This window comes from Phocoena sinus, chromosome 2 (assembly GCF_008692025.1).
Source record: "Phocoena sinus isolate mPhoSin1 chromosome 2, mPhoSin1.pri, whole genome shotgun sequence".
NCBI lineage: Eukaryota > Metazoa > Chordata > Mammalia > Artiodactyla > Phocoenidae > Phocoena > Phocoena sinus.
Window position 1 is genome coordinate 139,473,176 of NC_045764.1, and position 17,743 is coordinate 139,490,918.

At 34.7% G+C, this 17,743-nt stretch overlaps 1 protein-coding gene across 1 annotated transcript in view; it reads right to left on the reverse strand.

The window, feature by feature from the left end:
• Positions 1–17,743, reverse strand: part of KCNH5 (potassium voltage-gated channel subfamily H member 5) — a 344,887-nt gene that overhangs the window by 64,039 nt on the left and 263,105 nt on the right. The window contains exon 9 of the mRNA XM_032623255.1: positions 2,192–2,444. Coding sequence (XP_032479146.1) covers positions 2,192–2,444 — 253 coding nt within the window. The remainder of the gene's footprint in view (positions 1–2,191; positions 2,445–17,743) is intronic.

The window sequence follows — 17,743 nt, forward strand, 5'->3', positions numbered from 1 at the left end:
TTACCTCCTCTTTGGGAGATCACTTACAGATCAAAAGTTTTTTTTTTTAAATAAAAACCTTCTGACTGCCTTTTGGCTGAACTAATCTTTGTTAGAGGCCCACACAATAAAGAAAGATTGCCAGAGATGTATATATGTAATTTGACTCATTAAACCAAGAGATGAAGAGTCTCTGAAATCTCAAGATTTTTGAGGAGGATAAACAAAAAGCATGCATTCAAAGAAATAAAATATGACAGATATATGATGAGACTGGGCCAATACCCAGGGGCCCTGTGTTCATTTTTACTGTATCATTGGGCAAAACCAGCTACCATTTTATTTTAAAATGAAAAGAAAATGCATTTTGTCTGTCTCACTGAGCAAATGATTCCAGCTTAGCAGATACAGCCCAAAGGTACTACACTCAGGGCTTTCTCCATCCATCTTTTTAGAAAAGAATCTACCAAGGTAAAGCTATAATGAAGAAAATGGGGCAAAGCAAATGACAATGAGTACACAGCCAAGGTAATTTATCATGATGGTACTCACTTTAGTGTAATATATTTTATGTCTGTTCTCCCACCCACCATTGACATGAACATGCAGGAAAAAATACACCTGTTTTGGGCTTGTGTTTTATCCTGTTCTTTAAGCAAACAAGAACGGTTGTAGTGTGTATATACTCCATTTTACCACAAAGGATTGTTCTGGCAAGATGTACAGTTTTTAATGAAGGATTATATAACTCCTTTATACGCCAAGAAACAAAGCAGAACAAGCACTAAGCAGCATTAAACACACCCAGAGTGCTGACTCTGAGTACTGTATGCATTTTTCTTGCAAAAAAAATCAAAAATAAAGTTTCTAAAAGAAATTTATGCATAAATATAATATTATTTCTCAACAGTTAAGAAAAGGGTTACAAACAATAGTGTTCAGTCATTTGCAACACTGAATCATTTTCTGTAACCCTTACAAATTTTACTGAACGATAAAAATTTTACTTTATTTTCCTATGAAGAGTCATTGTTTCTCAATTCTCAATTCTGTCCTTTTCAAGTAATTGTGTTTTTTGAAATCAGTCCTTTATTTTGGGGCTGGATTTTGCTTTTGCAGTTTCTAAAATACATCAGTCAGTCTTTACTTATGAGAATAAGTGGCATTTAAGCTATGGTAGGTTGACCTCAGTAGCTAAAAAATCCAATAGTTTAAAATTGAGCTCATTTTTCATGAGATACAAGCCATGAAAAATGTGATCAAAAGGGAGTTGACATCCTGCAATTCTAACTTATTTTACTTGAAAAATCACAAGAAATGATTTTCCTCTGACCTCTTTATTGCTTCCTTTTTTATCTATGTGGACTTCATGCTGCAGATATTTGAGCAGAAAATGACCTAAAATATCATTTAGCAATTTTTTTACCAAGATAAAATGTAAAATGGGTTACACTGTCCCCAAACATGTAATTTTAAAAAATTTTGTCACTCACATGTTCTGTCACTGCCTTTTGTCATCAGTGCAACTATCTACCAGGTCTCTGAATTTTAGAACAAATTTATTATTAGCTGAATAACTTCCCTGATTCATAAATGTAGATGGACAAAACCAGCTTTAAAAGCCTAAGTTTACTTGCATTGTGATTATTCCAATATAATGGGTCAAATTCATTTACCTCCTCATCACTTTCAGCTCACAACTTAGGTCCACTGTGAGGAAGCGCAGAGGTTTAGAGTAAGATGATCTGTACTCAAGTCCTAACTCATTTACTAACTAGTTGGGCCAGTCACTAAAGTTTTCTGGGCCTCAATTTATACATCTCTAAAAGGAAATGTCGAACTACACGGGTTCTATTGTCCCTCTGAGACTAACACTCAGGTTACTAAACCGACAATCATTGCACAAGCCATTTTCACACTTACCAATGTGGAGATACAGCCGCCTTAGGCTGCGATCACCTCCAGTCTAAAAGGCACTGTCCTATGTTGCCAAAGAAAGTTTAATCAAACCCTCATGCAGCCCATTAAGCTATGACCAATACTGATGTTCTCTGCTGAAACGGAATTACTAGTTTTCACCGAGATTCATCATCTCATTAGTGACCCCATTTCCAAAGTCACCAAGCAAAGGAAATTTCTCTTAAGAAACCTGAGAAGTAAAATCTCTAAAACGGTTACACGTTTGCTACTACGTTAGGAAAGTTCACAGTACCTAAGATAGCCACCACCTCATCATCCTGGATGACTTCCAAGGATCCTGACACCACAAAGCAGAGGGCATCCACACTTTCTCCAGCATGGTAAATGAGGTCCCCAGGAGCACAGTGAATAGTTTGAAACTCTACCGCCAAGGCGCGCAGACACCCGTCGCTGGCCAATCGAAAAGCAGGATGCTCATTAAAAACCTTCCGGTTTAGATGAACACAGATATCAGCTCTCATGTCCTTGGGACAGATGGAGAGGACCTGAAGAAAGTGAGAGATGTGTAAGTGAGAAGAAAATAGAGAGGGACTATTTCAGAAATCTAACATACTTATTGACTATGACACAGTCTGCAAAACAGTGTATTGAGGAAAACGGTAACAAGACACAGCTCTGCTCTGAAAGATATAAAAATCCATGGGCTGATGAGCATAGGGGCTATTACAATACAGCACCATGTACTAAAGCTCTGAGGGGGTATGGATCTCACCATAGAGACAACAGAGTCTTAAAATGGCCAGGAAGTGTCTCAGAAAAATATTTAATATAATGTCATCAAAATGCCAACTAAGGTCATTAACATTCATTTTAGTCTTGTTGCTGTTTTAGAATTTTTTCATAACTAAATCAAAATTCAGGATAATGGACTTTTACTACACATTGGAGATGGATTCGTATTAACCAGTTATAAGACAACAAAAGCACCCTTGCGATATGACGTGCAATTTGACATGGCTGATACAACTCCACTCTCAATGTGTTTTCTTCACTCTGAAATACGTATTTTCATTTTACTAATGAATTCGTGCTCAGGGAGTGGAAAGAATATTCACCAGCCTTCTGTAGGGCTTAGGCAACTGGTGATGTCAATGACGGCAAGGGGGGCACATCATGTTGCATGGCAGCCCTTGCTCATTTGGGTCTTTGACTCCTAAAGACTGCTGAAAGCAACAGCAGAATAAGCTCTAAGTATCCTTTAGAAGAGGGAACAAACGGCAGAAACATGCTTAGAGAGATAGGGGTACAGAACTTTTATTCCCTGTAGCTTTCAGACAGGGCAATTAAAGACCCAGATTAAAATGGACATTATCCTCACATTATCAGAGCATCATCAAGCAAGATATGATTACAGAAGTCAGGACTGCCCAATTTAAAGATGCACGTGCAAATTCACATAGAATCCTCTCCCAACTCCCTTGGTAAACTATTCCTTATAATCAGAAATGTTTTTCTTTGATAGAATTAGAATCCCTCAAGCTGAAGTCTAAGTTGATTTTTCCTCATTAAGTTATATTGAATAATGTTTTCAAATAAAATGGTTTTCTTCCCTGTACTAATTGCATTTTAAGCTTTAAAAAATTACCTAAGGCTTGGAATATCCCGACTTTCCTTTTATTAGGGGTTCACTATCAATGAAAAGGAAATTTCTGTTTGAAATGAAAAGCTGGTTGCTTCCATGTGTAGAAGACGAGCCCATGATAAATGTAAAGACCGTTCATTAAATGATTTCAGTATCCCTCCCCTTAACCTCTCCTAGTACTGTGATCCTATCTCACATCACTTAAGCATCTTTGTGGATTTTTTCTTACTCCTTTGAATTCCTATATGCAGTACAATCAGCTCACCTATCTTTCTGAAAGAGTTCATCTTTAAGGAAAGGAACACCTAACAGGGATATAGAAGCAATTGGCACTTTCCACATCAGTTATTTTCCATAATAATATAATTTTTTTTTACTATATTAACTTTTAGTGACTTCTGACAATATTAGTCATTCAATAAGCACTTATTGGGCTTCTACTACGGGGCGTGCCACTGCATTAAATTCCTGGAACTAGAAAGATAAATAAGATGCTCTTTGCTTTGGGGGAGGTAACCATGAAGTAGGGGGAGGTAGGCATGTAAAGAGACAACTATAATACAGTGAGAAAAGTGCTATGGTAGGGGCATGGCCAAGGTGACATGGAAGCATATGCTGCCTAGAAGTCATTACTTATGACTTAGAGGTAGCATAAAAGATCAACCTCAAGAGGACATGGGTCTGGGTGCAAATCTACCACTTATTGCCTCTGTAACCTAAGGCAAGTTATTTAATGACTCTAAACCCCATCTGCGAAACGGGATGATAGTGTTTATTTCATAGGTTCACTGTAGGAATTAAATGAAAGAACTCAAGTTAGCCCAATTTAGTCTTACACATGGCAAAAGTTAAAGAAAGGCTAGTTTTTATTTTCCATACTGAACATGAGTATTCCTACAAAATTTACTGTTTTTTTTAGTTCTCTAAAGAAGCAGTTTGCTCTTTTTATTTCATTTTCCACTCCTGCCTGAATTCTGTTTCTTGGCTGTTTGATGAGGTTCCAAGCAGAATTAAGAAAGTATTTCAGCATGAGCCTGAATACATTTTAAGCTTTAACTAATGTTAATATTATATTTTCCTCAAGTTGAAAATGAAACTGGTGCTAGAAAGCAAAAAACATAAAAGCAATTTTAAAATACATACACACATGCATAAACATTGCACTGAATAGCTTAATGGGAAAACGGATCAATCTATTTCTATCCCATTTACATTACAGAATTTTCATTGTTTTAGATTCATTTTGGTAATAGTCATTTTATGCCCTTTTAATTATTTCTTTCAAGATTCATGCTGCAAATGAAATCTTCCAATGTTAGCTATATTCTCTGTTTAGTGGCATATCAAAAGAGGATTCTTATTGCATTTTAAGTGCATCTTTCCGTTTTCTTTCACTTTCCTTAAGACATTGCCTCATTATTTTGATTCAAGGTATATACTAAAGTCCAGACGTCATAGAGTGACAAATTAAAACTAAGTGTTCAATATAGACCAAAGTCATCCCTAGTGGCAAGCTCCTTCCCAATCTGTATATAGAGCATGTGCTCTATCACGATGTGTCTGTCATCAAAATATGAGTATAGTGTTATTCTTTCTGTAAATGAAAGCCCTAATAAGTGTCTTAAGCAAGGCAAAATTTAGTTTTAAGGGATAGAATCAAGTTATCATGCAAGATGACTCTCACACCTGGTCCATTGGTCCCAGTTTCAATGTACTCTGCATTGAATGTCATATCCAACCTCTCGTTGGTAATTTCCCCATTGGATACCTCATAGTTATAAACAAATGAAATTGAATTTCAGTAGAACATATTCAGTTAAAAGTGACCTCTTTTATTTGACTCCAAAGTTGATTATTTATCCCCTCTTCATGTCAGGATAGAAATAAATCAAAGTAGACTCTTAATTAAGACAATAAGTTTTCTCTTTGGAAGAGCTATGGCTGTATATAAGGGATCGTTTTTAGAATTCTGCAAACCAAGTGTGAAAAAAAGGAAGAATGCCATGGTCTGAAAAAGAAAAATTTTTGCGTATTTATGATGCCAGTTTCATTAAACCCAAGATCAAGAGGTATCATAATAGATACCCCTTAGGCTCCAAAGATCTAACCTCAACACTGACACTAGATCCTGATCTTAGAGGAAATGCTTTCAGTTTTTCACCATTGAGAATGATGTTTGCTGTGGGTTGTTGTATATGACCTTTATTATGTTGAGGTAGGTTCCCTCTATGCCCACTTTCTGGAGTGTTTTTATCATAAATGGGTGTTGAATTTTGTCAAAAGCTTTTTCTGCATCTACTGAGATGATCATATGGTCTTTATTTTTCAGTTTGTTAATGTAGTGTATCACACTGATTGATTTACATATATTGAAGAATCACCACATCCCTGGGATGAATCCCACTTGATCATGGTGTATGATCCTTTTAATGTGTTGTTGGATTCGGTTTGCTAATATTTTGTTGAGAATTTTTGTGTCTATGTTCATCAGTGATATTGTCCTATAATTTTCTTTTTTTGTGAGATCTTTGTCTGGTTTCATAGAATGAGCTTGGGAGTGTTCCTTCCTCTGAAATTTTTTGGAAGAGTTTCAGAAGGATAGGTGTTTGATAGAATTAGCTCTCTAAATGTTTGATAGAATTAGCTGTGAAGCCATGTAGTCCTGGACTTTTGTTTGTTGGAATTTTTTTTTTTTTTTTTTGCGGTACGCAGGCCTCTCACTGTCATGGCCTCTCCCGTTGCAGAGCACAGGCTCCAGATGCACAGGCTCAGCGGCCATGGCTCATGGGCCCAGCCGCTCCGCGGCACGTGGGATCATCCCGGACCGGGGCACGAACCCGTGTTCCCTGCATCGTCAGGTGGACTCTCAACCGTATACGCCACCAGGGAAGTCCTGCTGGAATTTTTAAATCACAGTTTCAATTTCAGTACTTGTGATTGGTCTGTTCATATTTTCTTTTTCTGCCTGGTTCAGTCTTGGAAGGTTGTACCTTTCTAAGAATTTGTGCATTTACTCTAGGTTGTCCATTTTATTAGAATATAGTTGTTTGTAGTAGTCTCTTATGATCCTTTATATTTCCGTGGTGTCAGTTGTAACTTCTCCCTTTTCATTTCTGATTTTACTGATTTGAGTCCTCTCCCTTTTTTTCTTGAGGCATATGGCTAAAGGTTTATCAATTTTGCTTATTTTCTCAAAGAACCAGCTTTTAGTTTCATTGATCTTTGCTACTGCTTTCTTTGTCTCTATTTCATTTATTTCTGCTCTAATCTTTATTATTTCTTTCCATCTACTAAATTTAGGTTTTGTTTGTTCTTCTTTTCCCAGTTGCTTTAAGTGTAAGGTTAAGTTGTTTATTTGAGATTTTTCCTGTTTCCTGAGGTAAGATTGTATTGCTATAAACTTCCCTCTTCGAGCTGCTTTTGCTGCGTCCCACAGGTTTTGGATTGTCATGTTCTCATTGTTGCTTGTCTCTAGGTGTTTTTTGATTTCATTTTTGATTTCTTCAGTGATCCATTGGTTGTTTAGTAACATACTGTTTAGCCTCCATGTGTTTGTGTTTTTCACAGTTTTTTTCTTCCTGTAACTGATTTCTAATCTCATAGTTTTGTGGTCAGAAAAGATGCTTGATATGATTTCAATTTTCTTAAATTTACCGAGGCTTGATTTGTGGCCCAAGATGTGCTCTATCCTGGCGAATGCTCCCTGTGCACTTGAGAAGAAAATGTATTCTGCTGCTTTTAGATGGAATGTCCTATAGATATCAATTAAGTCTATCTGGTCTAATGTGTCATTTAGGGCTTGTGCTTCCCTATTAATTTCCTGTCTGGATGATCTGCCCATTGGTCTAAGTGGGTTTTAAAGTCCCACACTCTTTATTGTGTTACTGTCAATTTCCCCTTTTATGGCTGTTAGCATTTGCCTTACATATTGAGGTGCTCCTATGTTGGGTGCATAAATATTTACAATTGTTATATCTTCTTCTTGGATTGATTGCTTGATCATCATGTAGTGTCCTTCTTTGTCTCCTGTAATAGTCTTTAAAGTTTATTTTGCCTGATATGAGAATTGCTACTCCAGTTTTCTTTTGATTTCCATTTGCATGGAATAGCTTTTTCCATCCCCTCACATTCAGTCGGTATATGTCCCTAGGTCTGAAGTGGGTCTCTTGGAGACAGCATATATACAGGTCTTGTTTTTGTATCAACTCAGCCAGTCTGTGTCTTTTGGTTGGAGCATTTAATCCATTTACATTTAAGGTAATTATTGATATAAGTGTTCCTATTGCCATTTTCTTAATTGTTTGGGTTTTTGTAGGTCTTTTTTCTTCCCTTCCATTGACAGAGGAAGGGATAAAGAAGATGTGTGTGTGTGTGTACACACACAAACACACACACACACACACACACACACCCCAAAATGGAATATTACTCAGCCATAAAAAAGAACAAAATGCCATTTGCAGCAACATGGATGGACCTAGAGATTGTCATACCGAGTGAAGTAAGTCAGATGGAGAAAGACAAGCATCATATGATATTGCTTATATGTGGAATCTAAAAAAATGGTACAAACGAACCTACTTACAAAACAGAAATCAAGTCACAGATGTAGAAAACAAACTTATGGTACCAAGGGGGGAAGGTGGGGAGAAGGAAGGATAAATTGGGATATTAGGATTGACATATATACTCTACTATATATAAAATAGGTAACTAATAAGAACCTACTGTATAGCACAGGGAACTCTACTCAATACTCTGTAATGACCTATATGGGAAAATAATCTAAAAAGAGTAGATATATGTATATGTATAACTGATTCACTTTGCTGTACAGCAAAAACTAACACAACATTGTAAAGCAAACTATATTCCAATAAAAATTAATTATAAAAAAACACCTAAAAAAACCCACTGAGACTAGAGAACCCCTTTTTCTAAAAAAATTTTATTGGAGTATAGTTGACTTACAATGTGTTAATTTCAGGTATATAACAAAGTGAATCAGTTATACATATACATACGACTCTTTTTTTTTAGATTCTTTTCCCATATAGGCCATGACAGAGTATTCAGTAGAGTTTTCTGTGCTATATGGTAGGTCCTTATAGAGAACTCTTTTAATAAAACATAATCATGTTATCTCACTTTCTTAAAAATCTAAAAGCTTGCTTTCCCACCAGATAAAGCTCAAGTTCTAAGCAAGCATACAAGGCTCTTTATGGTGGGAGCCTCCTCCAGCCACAACCCTTATTACCTTCCTTCAACCCTGCATCCCAGTCACATGGTATTTGTCACCTCTCTAAAGTTGCCATGCTTGCTCATGGCTGTTTGCCTTTACACATGCTGTTCCTTTTGACTGGCATACCCCATCATCTCCTTCTCTGTCTAGTCACCTCTGATTCATCCATCAAAAAAAACAGACCAACTCTCACTGTGTCATAAATACAATTTATATACAGCTCTATCATAGAATTTGGTATTGTATAGAAGGGGAAAATGAGAATAAAGGTGTTGTGATCTGTATTTTTAAATAATAGCACATTGTAGTAACATTAAATTATCACGGAGTTGAAAGGACTTTGTCCTAGAGATTTCAAAATTTTATTTACAGCAATAAAATTATCCTTTACTTTTTAAATGAAATCTCACCTTATGCCCAATATGTAAAGCAGATACAAGCAGAATTATGCTGGATGAAACTCTGACGGAAAAGCAGACTCCTAGGCAGGGCTCCAGAGGTCACATTCATTCATTTAACTCATAGCTACTGAGCTCTGGTTATATGCTAGTTACATGCTGGCTACTATACAGGCCCTCCAGATCCATGAGCTAAAATTCTCATGGTGCCTGACTCCCTGGAGCTTCCAGACAGGAAAAGCTTGAAAAATTACTGTTCCTAGTCCAATGCCCCATTTTACAGAAAATGCAAATATATATAACATAAAGGTTATGTGATTTGCTCAAGGCCTCTCAATAAATTACTAGCAAAATCCAAAACTGTTGAGTTCCAGCTCTTAAGCCATGCTCCTGAGTGAAGTTCAACCAGCAATAAAATATAACATCTGTTACTTTCTGATGTTTTCTTGTTCTTAGTGTACTACAAAATTCTTTGCAAATTTGTTTCCATTTATAACTAAACCCTTTCATTTTAGCTCCAGTAAATATAATGCATATAGAATGTGTCAGTAAAGACATGAAGATTCACTGACAAATTATTTATTTATCCATTACTATTTGCCAAAGGGAAGTCATCTTATTTTATACGTAAGTTGTAGTGTATATCTTGAAAGGATCTGAACTAGATATTAGCATAGAGAGAACATTTGATAAATGTCACTCAGGTAGATTCCTTCCCCCATCACTTTCATCCATTATGGTATTAGTGCTTAGAGGAAGCTTAGAAGAAGAGTGAGCCTACATACTTTAATTAGAAACCAAGAAGTTAAATCAAGATTCTCTAAGGAAATGCTTGACTAGAGTCAAAGGAAGAAGGTTTATCCTCTTTTATTCATTCTTTGAACATACTTTAAAATGTATTTTAATACTCATTATACAAAACATGGGAAATCAAAAAACTATAAAAGAAAATAAAATGTCTTCATTATTTATACATATTTATATATGTATATAGCATTTTCATAAAACTTGAGTCTCTAAAGTTTTATTTCATGCTATAATCACTCAATGTCATATTATAATCATTTCCCATGCCATGAAATATTGATTTAAAAACAAAATTTGAATCATTGCATAATAATCCCTAATATCATTATAACACAATTCACTTAATCATTGCATTATAACTGGATATTGAGATTTTCAGTTTTACCTTTCATAAATCAAGTCATAACAAATACCCTGTACCTATATCTGGTTGTCTAAGGACAGTGTTTTTAGAAGTAAAATTAGTGAGCAATGTATAAAAACATTTTTAAGGCTCTTGCCAAATTGCTTCCCAAACAAGTTGTACCAAATTACACTTTGACTGGTAGTATATGAGAGTATCTTACATGATTTTAATAATCTCTCTCTGAAATCTCCCATTTTCATTTGAAAGAGAAACAAATGGCAATTTCACCTGAAACAAAAGAACTGTATAGTGACATGAGACAGAGGCTGGAACACTTTAGTCTTAGTGGAGGTGTTTTCCTACCACTACTCCCTAGTTCAGTGACCACAGATGGACCACTTCTAATCAACCTACAACAAATTTCTAGAGTGAAAATGGGAATAATTGTATTTTAAGTGCCTGAAGGTAGTGAACTAAACAAGGCTCCCTCTTGAGGTCTCTTACGGCTCTAAAATATTTTGCTGTTTATCTATAAAATCCTGTATCAGGAATAATATAGTATCAGCTATCTTTAGTAATAACTGATTAGTGAAGATGATCCAGTTTTCTTAGGGCAATGGAATAAATACATTGATGACATTTTGATAGGCATTGAAGTCATCATTGACATTCTTCAAAATTTCTGCTCCCTTTCATGCAATTGTTATGCATTGCTAATTAATCACTGCTCACCAATCCAACTGAGTGGGTATTAAGTTAGTGAAAATTAGTGGAAAATGTCAGGCAAGTGACATTTGCACATAAAACATTTTTACAATCCTTCCTGGGAATGAGGAGTTCAAGACTGCCAACAAGTGGAGTAGTGTTCTCTACAGGAATTCAATTCTCATTCATTTTATAAGAAGAAAAGAAAGCTCACCTTACTATTATTATTTTTAACTATAGCCTGGCAGCCATGTGGACCAAGAGAGAGCAGCTGTCTGGAGGTTAGTCTGCCAATTTCTGGGGGTATCAAAACCTCTAGATAATTAACTCAGAACCATGTAATGAAATAAAACCAAAGTAAATTAACTTCCATTTCTTAAAAGTAAAAGGTCATATTTAGTGACAGAAGACTGCTCTAACCAGTGAGAGATTATAGATTAAAATACATAGGTTTCACTTTACAGATAAATTTCCTGTGACTAGACTTCATATACAAAAGTGAGACCTAAGGTTTTTGTTTAAAAAACACAGAAAACCAATTCTACCAAGTTTTTCATGATCTTGGTTTTCTAGTAAGGTGAGCAGTGAAAAGAAACAAATAGCAGTTGTTACCAATTTTTTAACTTGTTAAAGCTGCTGTTTGGGGCTACTAACTTTCCAAAGGTAGGGCTCTGATGAAATTTAGAGTTTCTATTGTTCTCTATTCTCTATCTCATGTCTGTATTTTTATATGTGCAAATATCTGACTAAATAAGAACACTTTTACACATGTGAAAATATTTTCTAAAATTATACTTTTAAAGTAATTGATTATGCAGAAGATTGGAAACCATCCTAGAAACAATCTGAACATGATCTTTTTAAAAGTCATCTATGACAAATGATGCTCCCAGCATCTCTAAAAGAATGAGTTCCTCTCTTATATTGTGGGTGGAAGTGAATTAGTACTTCTATTACCTGGTGACAGAAGCTGTATATATATATTATACCTTAACATCCAACAATTCAACTTGTAGGTATACACTCAACAGAAATGTCTATATATATGGACAAAACCATATGAACAAGTGTAGCAGCACTATTCATAATAGCTCAAACTGAAAATTACCCAAAGATCCATAAACATTAGAATAGATAAATACATTGTGGCATATTCACACAATGGACTGCTACTCAGCAACAAGAATGAAAGAAGAAACAACTACACATAACACACCTGAATCTCAACAACATAATGCTGGTTAAAAAAGAGCCTGACATGAAAGAGTATTCTCTACATAAGTCCATTTATATAAAGCGCAGCAACTGGCAAAATCAATGTACGGTTCTTGAAGCCAACAGATGTTACTTTGGAAGGGCAAAGTTGATTAATGCCTGGAAAAAACATGAATATGTTCTATATGTTCTTTCCACATGGATATGACCTATATGGGAAAAGAATCTAAAAAAGAGTGGGTATATGCAATTGATCCCTTTATTTATTTATTTAAATGAATATTTATAGAGTATAGTTGATTTACAATGCTGTATTAGTTTCTGCTGTACAGCAAAATGAATCAATTATACATATACATATATACACTCTTCTTTAGATTCTATTCCCATATAGGTCATTACAGAGCATTGAGTGGAGTTCCTTGTGCCATACAGTAGGTCCTTATTAGTTATCTATTTTATATATAGTAGTGTGTGTATGTCAATCTCAACCTCCCAATTTATCCCTCACGCCCCCTTTCCCCCTGGTAACCATAAGTTTGTTTTCTACATTTGTAACTATCTGCTTTGTAGATAAGTTAATTTGTACCCTTATTTTAGATGCCACATATGAGTGATATCACATGATATTTGTCTTTCTCTGTCTGACTTACTTCACTCAGTATGACAATTTCTAGCTTTTAAAGTTTACTTTTAAAACCACACACAAACATAAATAGTAACTATGTGAGAAGATGGATATGTTAATCAGGTTGACTGCAGTAATCATTCCACTATGTATATGTAATCAAATCATCATGTTATGCACCTTAAATTATATAACTTTCATTTTTTAAAAAAGTTACTTTCAAACAGACGGGTATTATCCAAAGAAAATGAATGATACAGAAATTGGAACCACTAAATCAGTAGTGACAATTATTTCCAGAATGATTGTGATTATGAATGTTCATGTCTCAACCTACCATTCAGTTCCTAAAGATATGCATCGGGTCTCTTTCAAATTACTTAATGTAATTTAATATATTTATGTAATTTAATATAAACTGTAGAAAGTAAAGGTAGTCAAAAGAAGTCATGAGTAGTAAATGAAGCAAAAGATATGTGGGTTGATTATTTATATTGCTTCTAATTCCAAATAATTCCATATATGTGTGCATGTGTGTATCCAGATGGATAAAATCAAGCATACAAAAAATAACAGCTAGAAAGTTAAGTTGTCTTGAAAAGATTAGGAAATTATTAAGCAGAAGAATAAATAAAATAAAACAAAATCCCAATGTTTGAACAATTGAGATCATATTGAAACATTTTTTCACAACTCTGTCATACAGATGACAGATACAGTATATATAACAGTGTTTATGTGTAAGATGTCTATGTACTATAAAACCAGATATCTTTCAAAGAACACCAAGCTCTTCCACTCACTCTCCCAATATGTCAACATTTATAGACTAGACCCTGATCAATATGTTCTTATTGAATAAAGCCTGTTATGTTATTTTGTATAGTTGAAATGGGATAGCAATATCAGACAAAGCTTCCTTGTAAATTACACCCTTCACTATTCGTAACATGTCTCAGGAATTTAGCTCTCTGGGACAACTGGAATAGACAAAAGAGTACAGTTACTTGAATATTTACATGCTCAACTATTCCCCCTAGATTTTCTATGGCAGTATTTCATGCATAAGTAAATTATAAGAAACAACATACAGACTATATTAAAACTAATTTTTAAAAGCACATACAATAAATATAATTTTCAAAGTTAAGAAAATGAAATATAAGCCTTAGATTGAAAGAATATATTTGTAATACATGTATCTTACAAAGGAGTCATATTTCAGATAACATGAAAAACGTCTACAAATCAATAGGATATAGGCAGAAAACCTAATTTTAAAAAATTTAAAAAGAGTTGGGCAATTTACAAGAGATTATCTATACAGATAATATGACTTTTAAAGGTGTTCAAAACCATTAAGTATGCAGAAATGCAAATTAAAACCACAATTAGATACCAATACACACACGCCACAATGGCTAAATGTAAAAGGCTGACAATATACTAAGTCCTGGAGAACATGTGGAGCAACTGGACTATCAGTTATCAGATAGTTAACTGGACTATCCCATTCTAGTGGGAATGTCAAATAGTACAACCACTTCCAAGACTCTTTGACAATTTCTAATAAAACCAAACTTCTACCAATACTACAAACCATCAATTTCATCCCTATGTATATATACTACAGAAGTCTGTAAATATGTTCATGAAAAGACAGGTACAGGGCTTCCCTGGTAGCACAGTGGTTGAAAGTCCACCTGCTGATGCAGAGGACGTGGGTTCATGCCCCGGTCCAGGAAGATCCCACATGCCGCGGAGTGGCTGGGCCCGTGAGCCATGGCCACTGAGCCTGCGCGTCTGGAGCCTGTGCTCCGCAACGAGAGAGGCCACAGCAGTGAGAGGCCCACATACCACAAAAAAAAAAAAAAAAAAAAAAAAGAGACAGGTACAAGAATTTCATAACATCTTTATTCATAACAGCCCAAACTTAGAAGCAACCCTCGTGTCCATCAGCCATAGAATGAGCAGAGAAATTTTGATATATCCATATAAGTGAATACTACATATATACTGTATAATTCCACTTATGTGAAGTTTAGCATCAAAATAGTGGTTACAGGAAACAACTCAAATGCCCATCAACTGATGAATGGATAATCAAAATGTGGTAAATTCATACAGGGGAATATTATTCAGCCATTAAAAAGAAATGAAGTAGTGATACATGCTACATATAACATGGATGAATCTTGAAAACATGCTAAGTGAAATAAACCAGTCACAAAAGACCACATATCATATGATTCCACTTATACGAAATGTCCAGATTTAGCAAATTTATAGAGACAGAGAGTAGATTAGTCCTTTCCAAGGGCTTGGGAGAGGGGATAATAGAATAACTTACTGCGAATGGGGATGAAGTTTCTTTTCGGGGTGATGAAAATGTTATGGAGAGTGGTGACGGTTACACAACCATGTGAATCTACTAAAAACTACTGAATTGTACATTTTAAAATGGTGAATTTTATGATATGTGAATTATATCTCAATTTTTTAAATAGTGGTTTATTTGGAGTAGGGAGGAGACAGTAATTGCCTGGACATGGTGTGGGATGAGCCTTCTGGGGTGATAAAAGTGTTTTTATCTTGATCTAGGTAGCAGTTACATGGTATATACATATATAAAAACTTATTGATATTTATGTCTATGATTTGTACAGGTTATTTTTGTGTATGTAGTGTGGGTGAGTACCATTCTCTGATAAAACACTATATGGAAAATCATTACTATCACCATTTTCCAACCACTAAAAGTATTAGCATTAGGCAAATTTGGATAGAATTAAGTTGTACCATGTATGGAATAGAACACTGCAGGAGACACAACTACCTAATTTCATTCAATAATTACACACTACTGGCATAGAGTGTATTTTTATGTAAAACATACATAGGAAGTGGCATTAATGAATAGTTACAAAGAGTTTTTGCATGCAAGTTGCTTGCCTATCTCACCAGGAAAATAAGACAAACTCACTAGTCTGTCAAAGTTACAAGGAAAAGTGAACAAGTTGCAAAAAGGAAGCCAGCTTTAGGGAAAATACATTATTGGCAGCAGCTCAGAAGAATGTATAATTAAGGAATGTTTGGGAAAAAGAGAGCTGATCTACTCAGGCCAAACCAAAGTGAGATCTTGGTCATTTATAATTAATCAATATTTATGTTTTTTTCACTTCATGTAGTTGAAACAGCTTTTTTTAAATGACTGGTACATCATAACGAATTTCTATCACTAAATGTAGTGTCTACTATCTTAAGTTTGTATCAATGCTGTTAATAAGACCTGAAAACAGAACAGTAAATACTGCCAGTTTTTTCACTGTTTACTTAATAGTATATATGTTGTCATGGTGACTAAACCATTTCAATGTTTTAAGGACCAAAAATAAACAAACTTTCCTTATATACATGAGCCCATTTAGTAGCACAGGAGACATACATAGGTTTTCTTAAGTTTAAGAAATTCCTTCAAAACTCATTAATATTCTGCAATATACTAGAAACCAAATGATCATCTTTTTGATATAGCATGCTATGTTGACATTATTAAAGGGACTTCGGGGAAATTAACTCTGAATGAATTTTGTTTTATGTATTACTTACATTGCTATTTGCTACCAATGTCTTCATTGCTGAGAAACCAGACATGACAGTAATCAAACTTGTTGCAATTCTCATCATCCAGAAAATAGCCATGAATACAAGAGAAGTAAAACTGTCCATGAATAGGAGAAAAGACCGTCACACGCATGTGAGATCTGCATGTAACAGATGCCCTCAGACGTCACTTGATTCTTCAAGGAACTCTACCAGAGCGCCACATCCTGCAAAGATGACCTAGTTTCTGCATATGGCAGGTCAAAGACAGCAAATTGTTAGAAATTTTGCTGGAGGTGTGTGCTGACTGTGAGGAAAAGCAATAGATGAGAGGCTAAAGAAATATTCAAAAAAACAAAATGTAATGAACATATGGAAATGAAAACTTAAAACATAATATCATTTATAATTTAGAAAATAAAATAGTAAATCTAACAAAACAGGGACAGGATCTGTTTTCTGAAAATTACAAGATGCTGATGAAGGAAATCAAAGAAGACCTAAATGAATAGAGAGATATACCATATTAATGAATTGGAAGACCCAACATAGTAAATAGGTCAACTCTCCCCAGAGTTATCTATAAGTTTAATGCAACTCCTATCAAAATTCCAGCAAGGTTTTTTGGTAGACACAGACAAGCTTATTCTGAAATGTAAATGGAAAGGTGTAAGATCTAGAATAGCTCAGAGCATTGAAAAAGGAACAAGGTAGTAGGAATCACTCTATCCAATGTTATGGTATATTATATAGCTGTAGCAATGAAAACAGAATGATATTGGCAAAGACACTCTTTTCAACAAATGGTGCTGGAAAAATTGGACATACAGTGGCAAAAAAAGGCCAAACTTCAACCTAAATCTTACATCTTACACAAAAATTAACTCAAAATGCATCATGGACTTAAATATAAAATGTAAGACTATAAAACTTGAAGAGAATGAAAAGACAAACAACAAACTGGAAAAAAATACTTGCAAATCATATATCCAACAAGGGACAAATATCTAAAATATATAAGAAGTACCAAAACTCAACATTAAAAAAAAAAAATCCACTTCGTAAACAGGCAAAAGACATGAAAGGATGTTTTACTGAAGAGAACAAACAGATGAAAAATAAGCACATGAAAATATGTTCACCATTATTAGCCATTATGGAAATACAAATTAAACCTACAATGTGATATTACTGCCCACCTAAAATAAAAAAAAGTGATAACCTCAAATGATGCGAGGATGCAGAGAAAACAGATTGT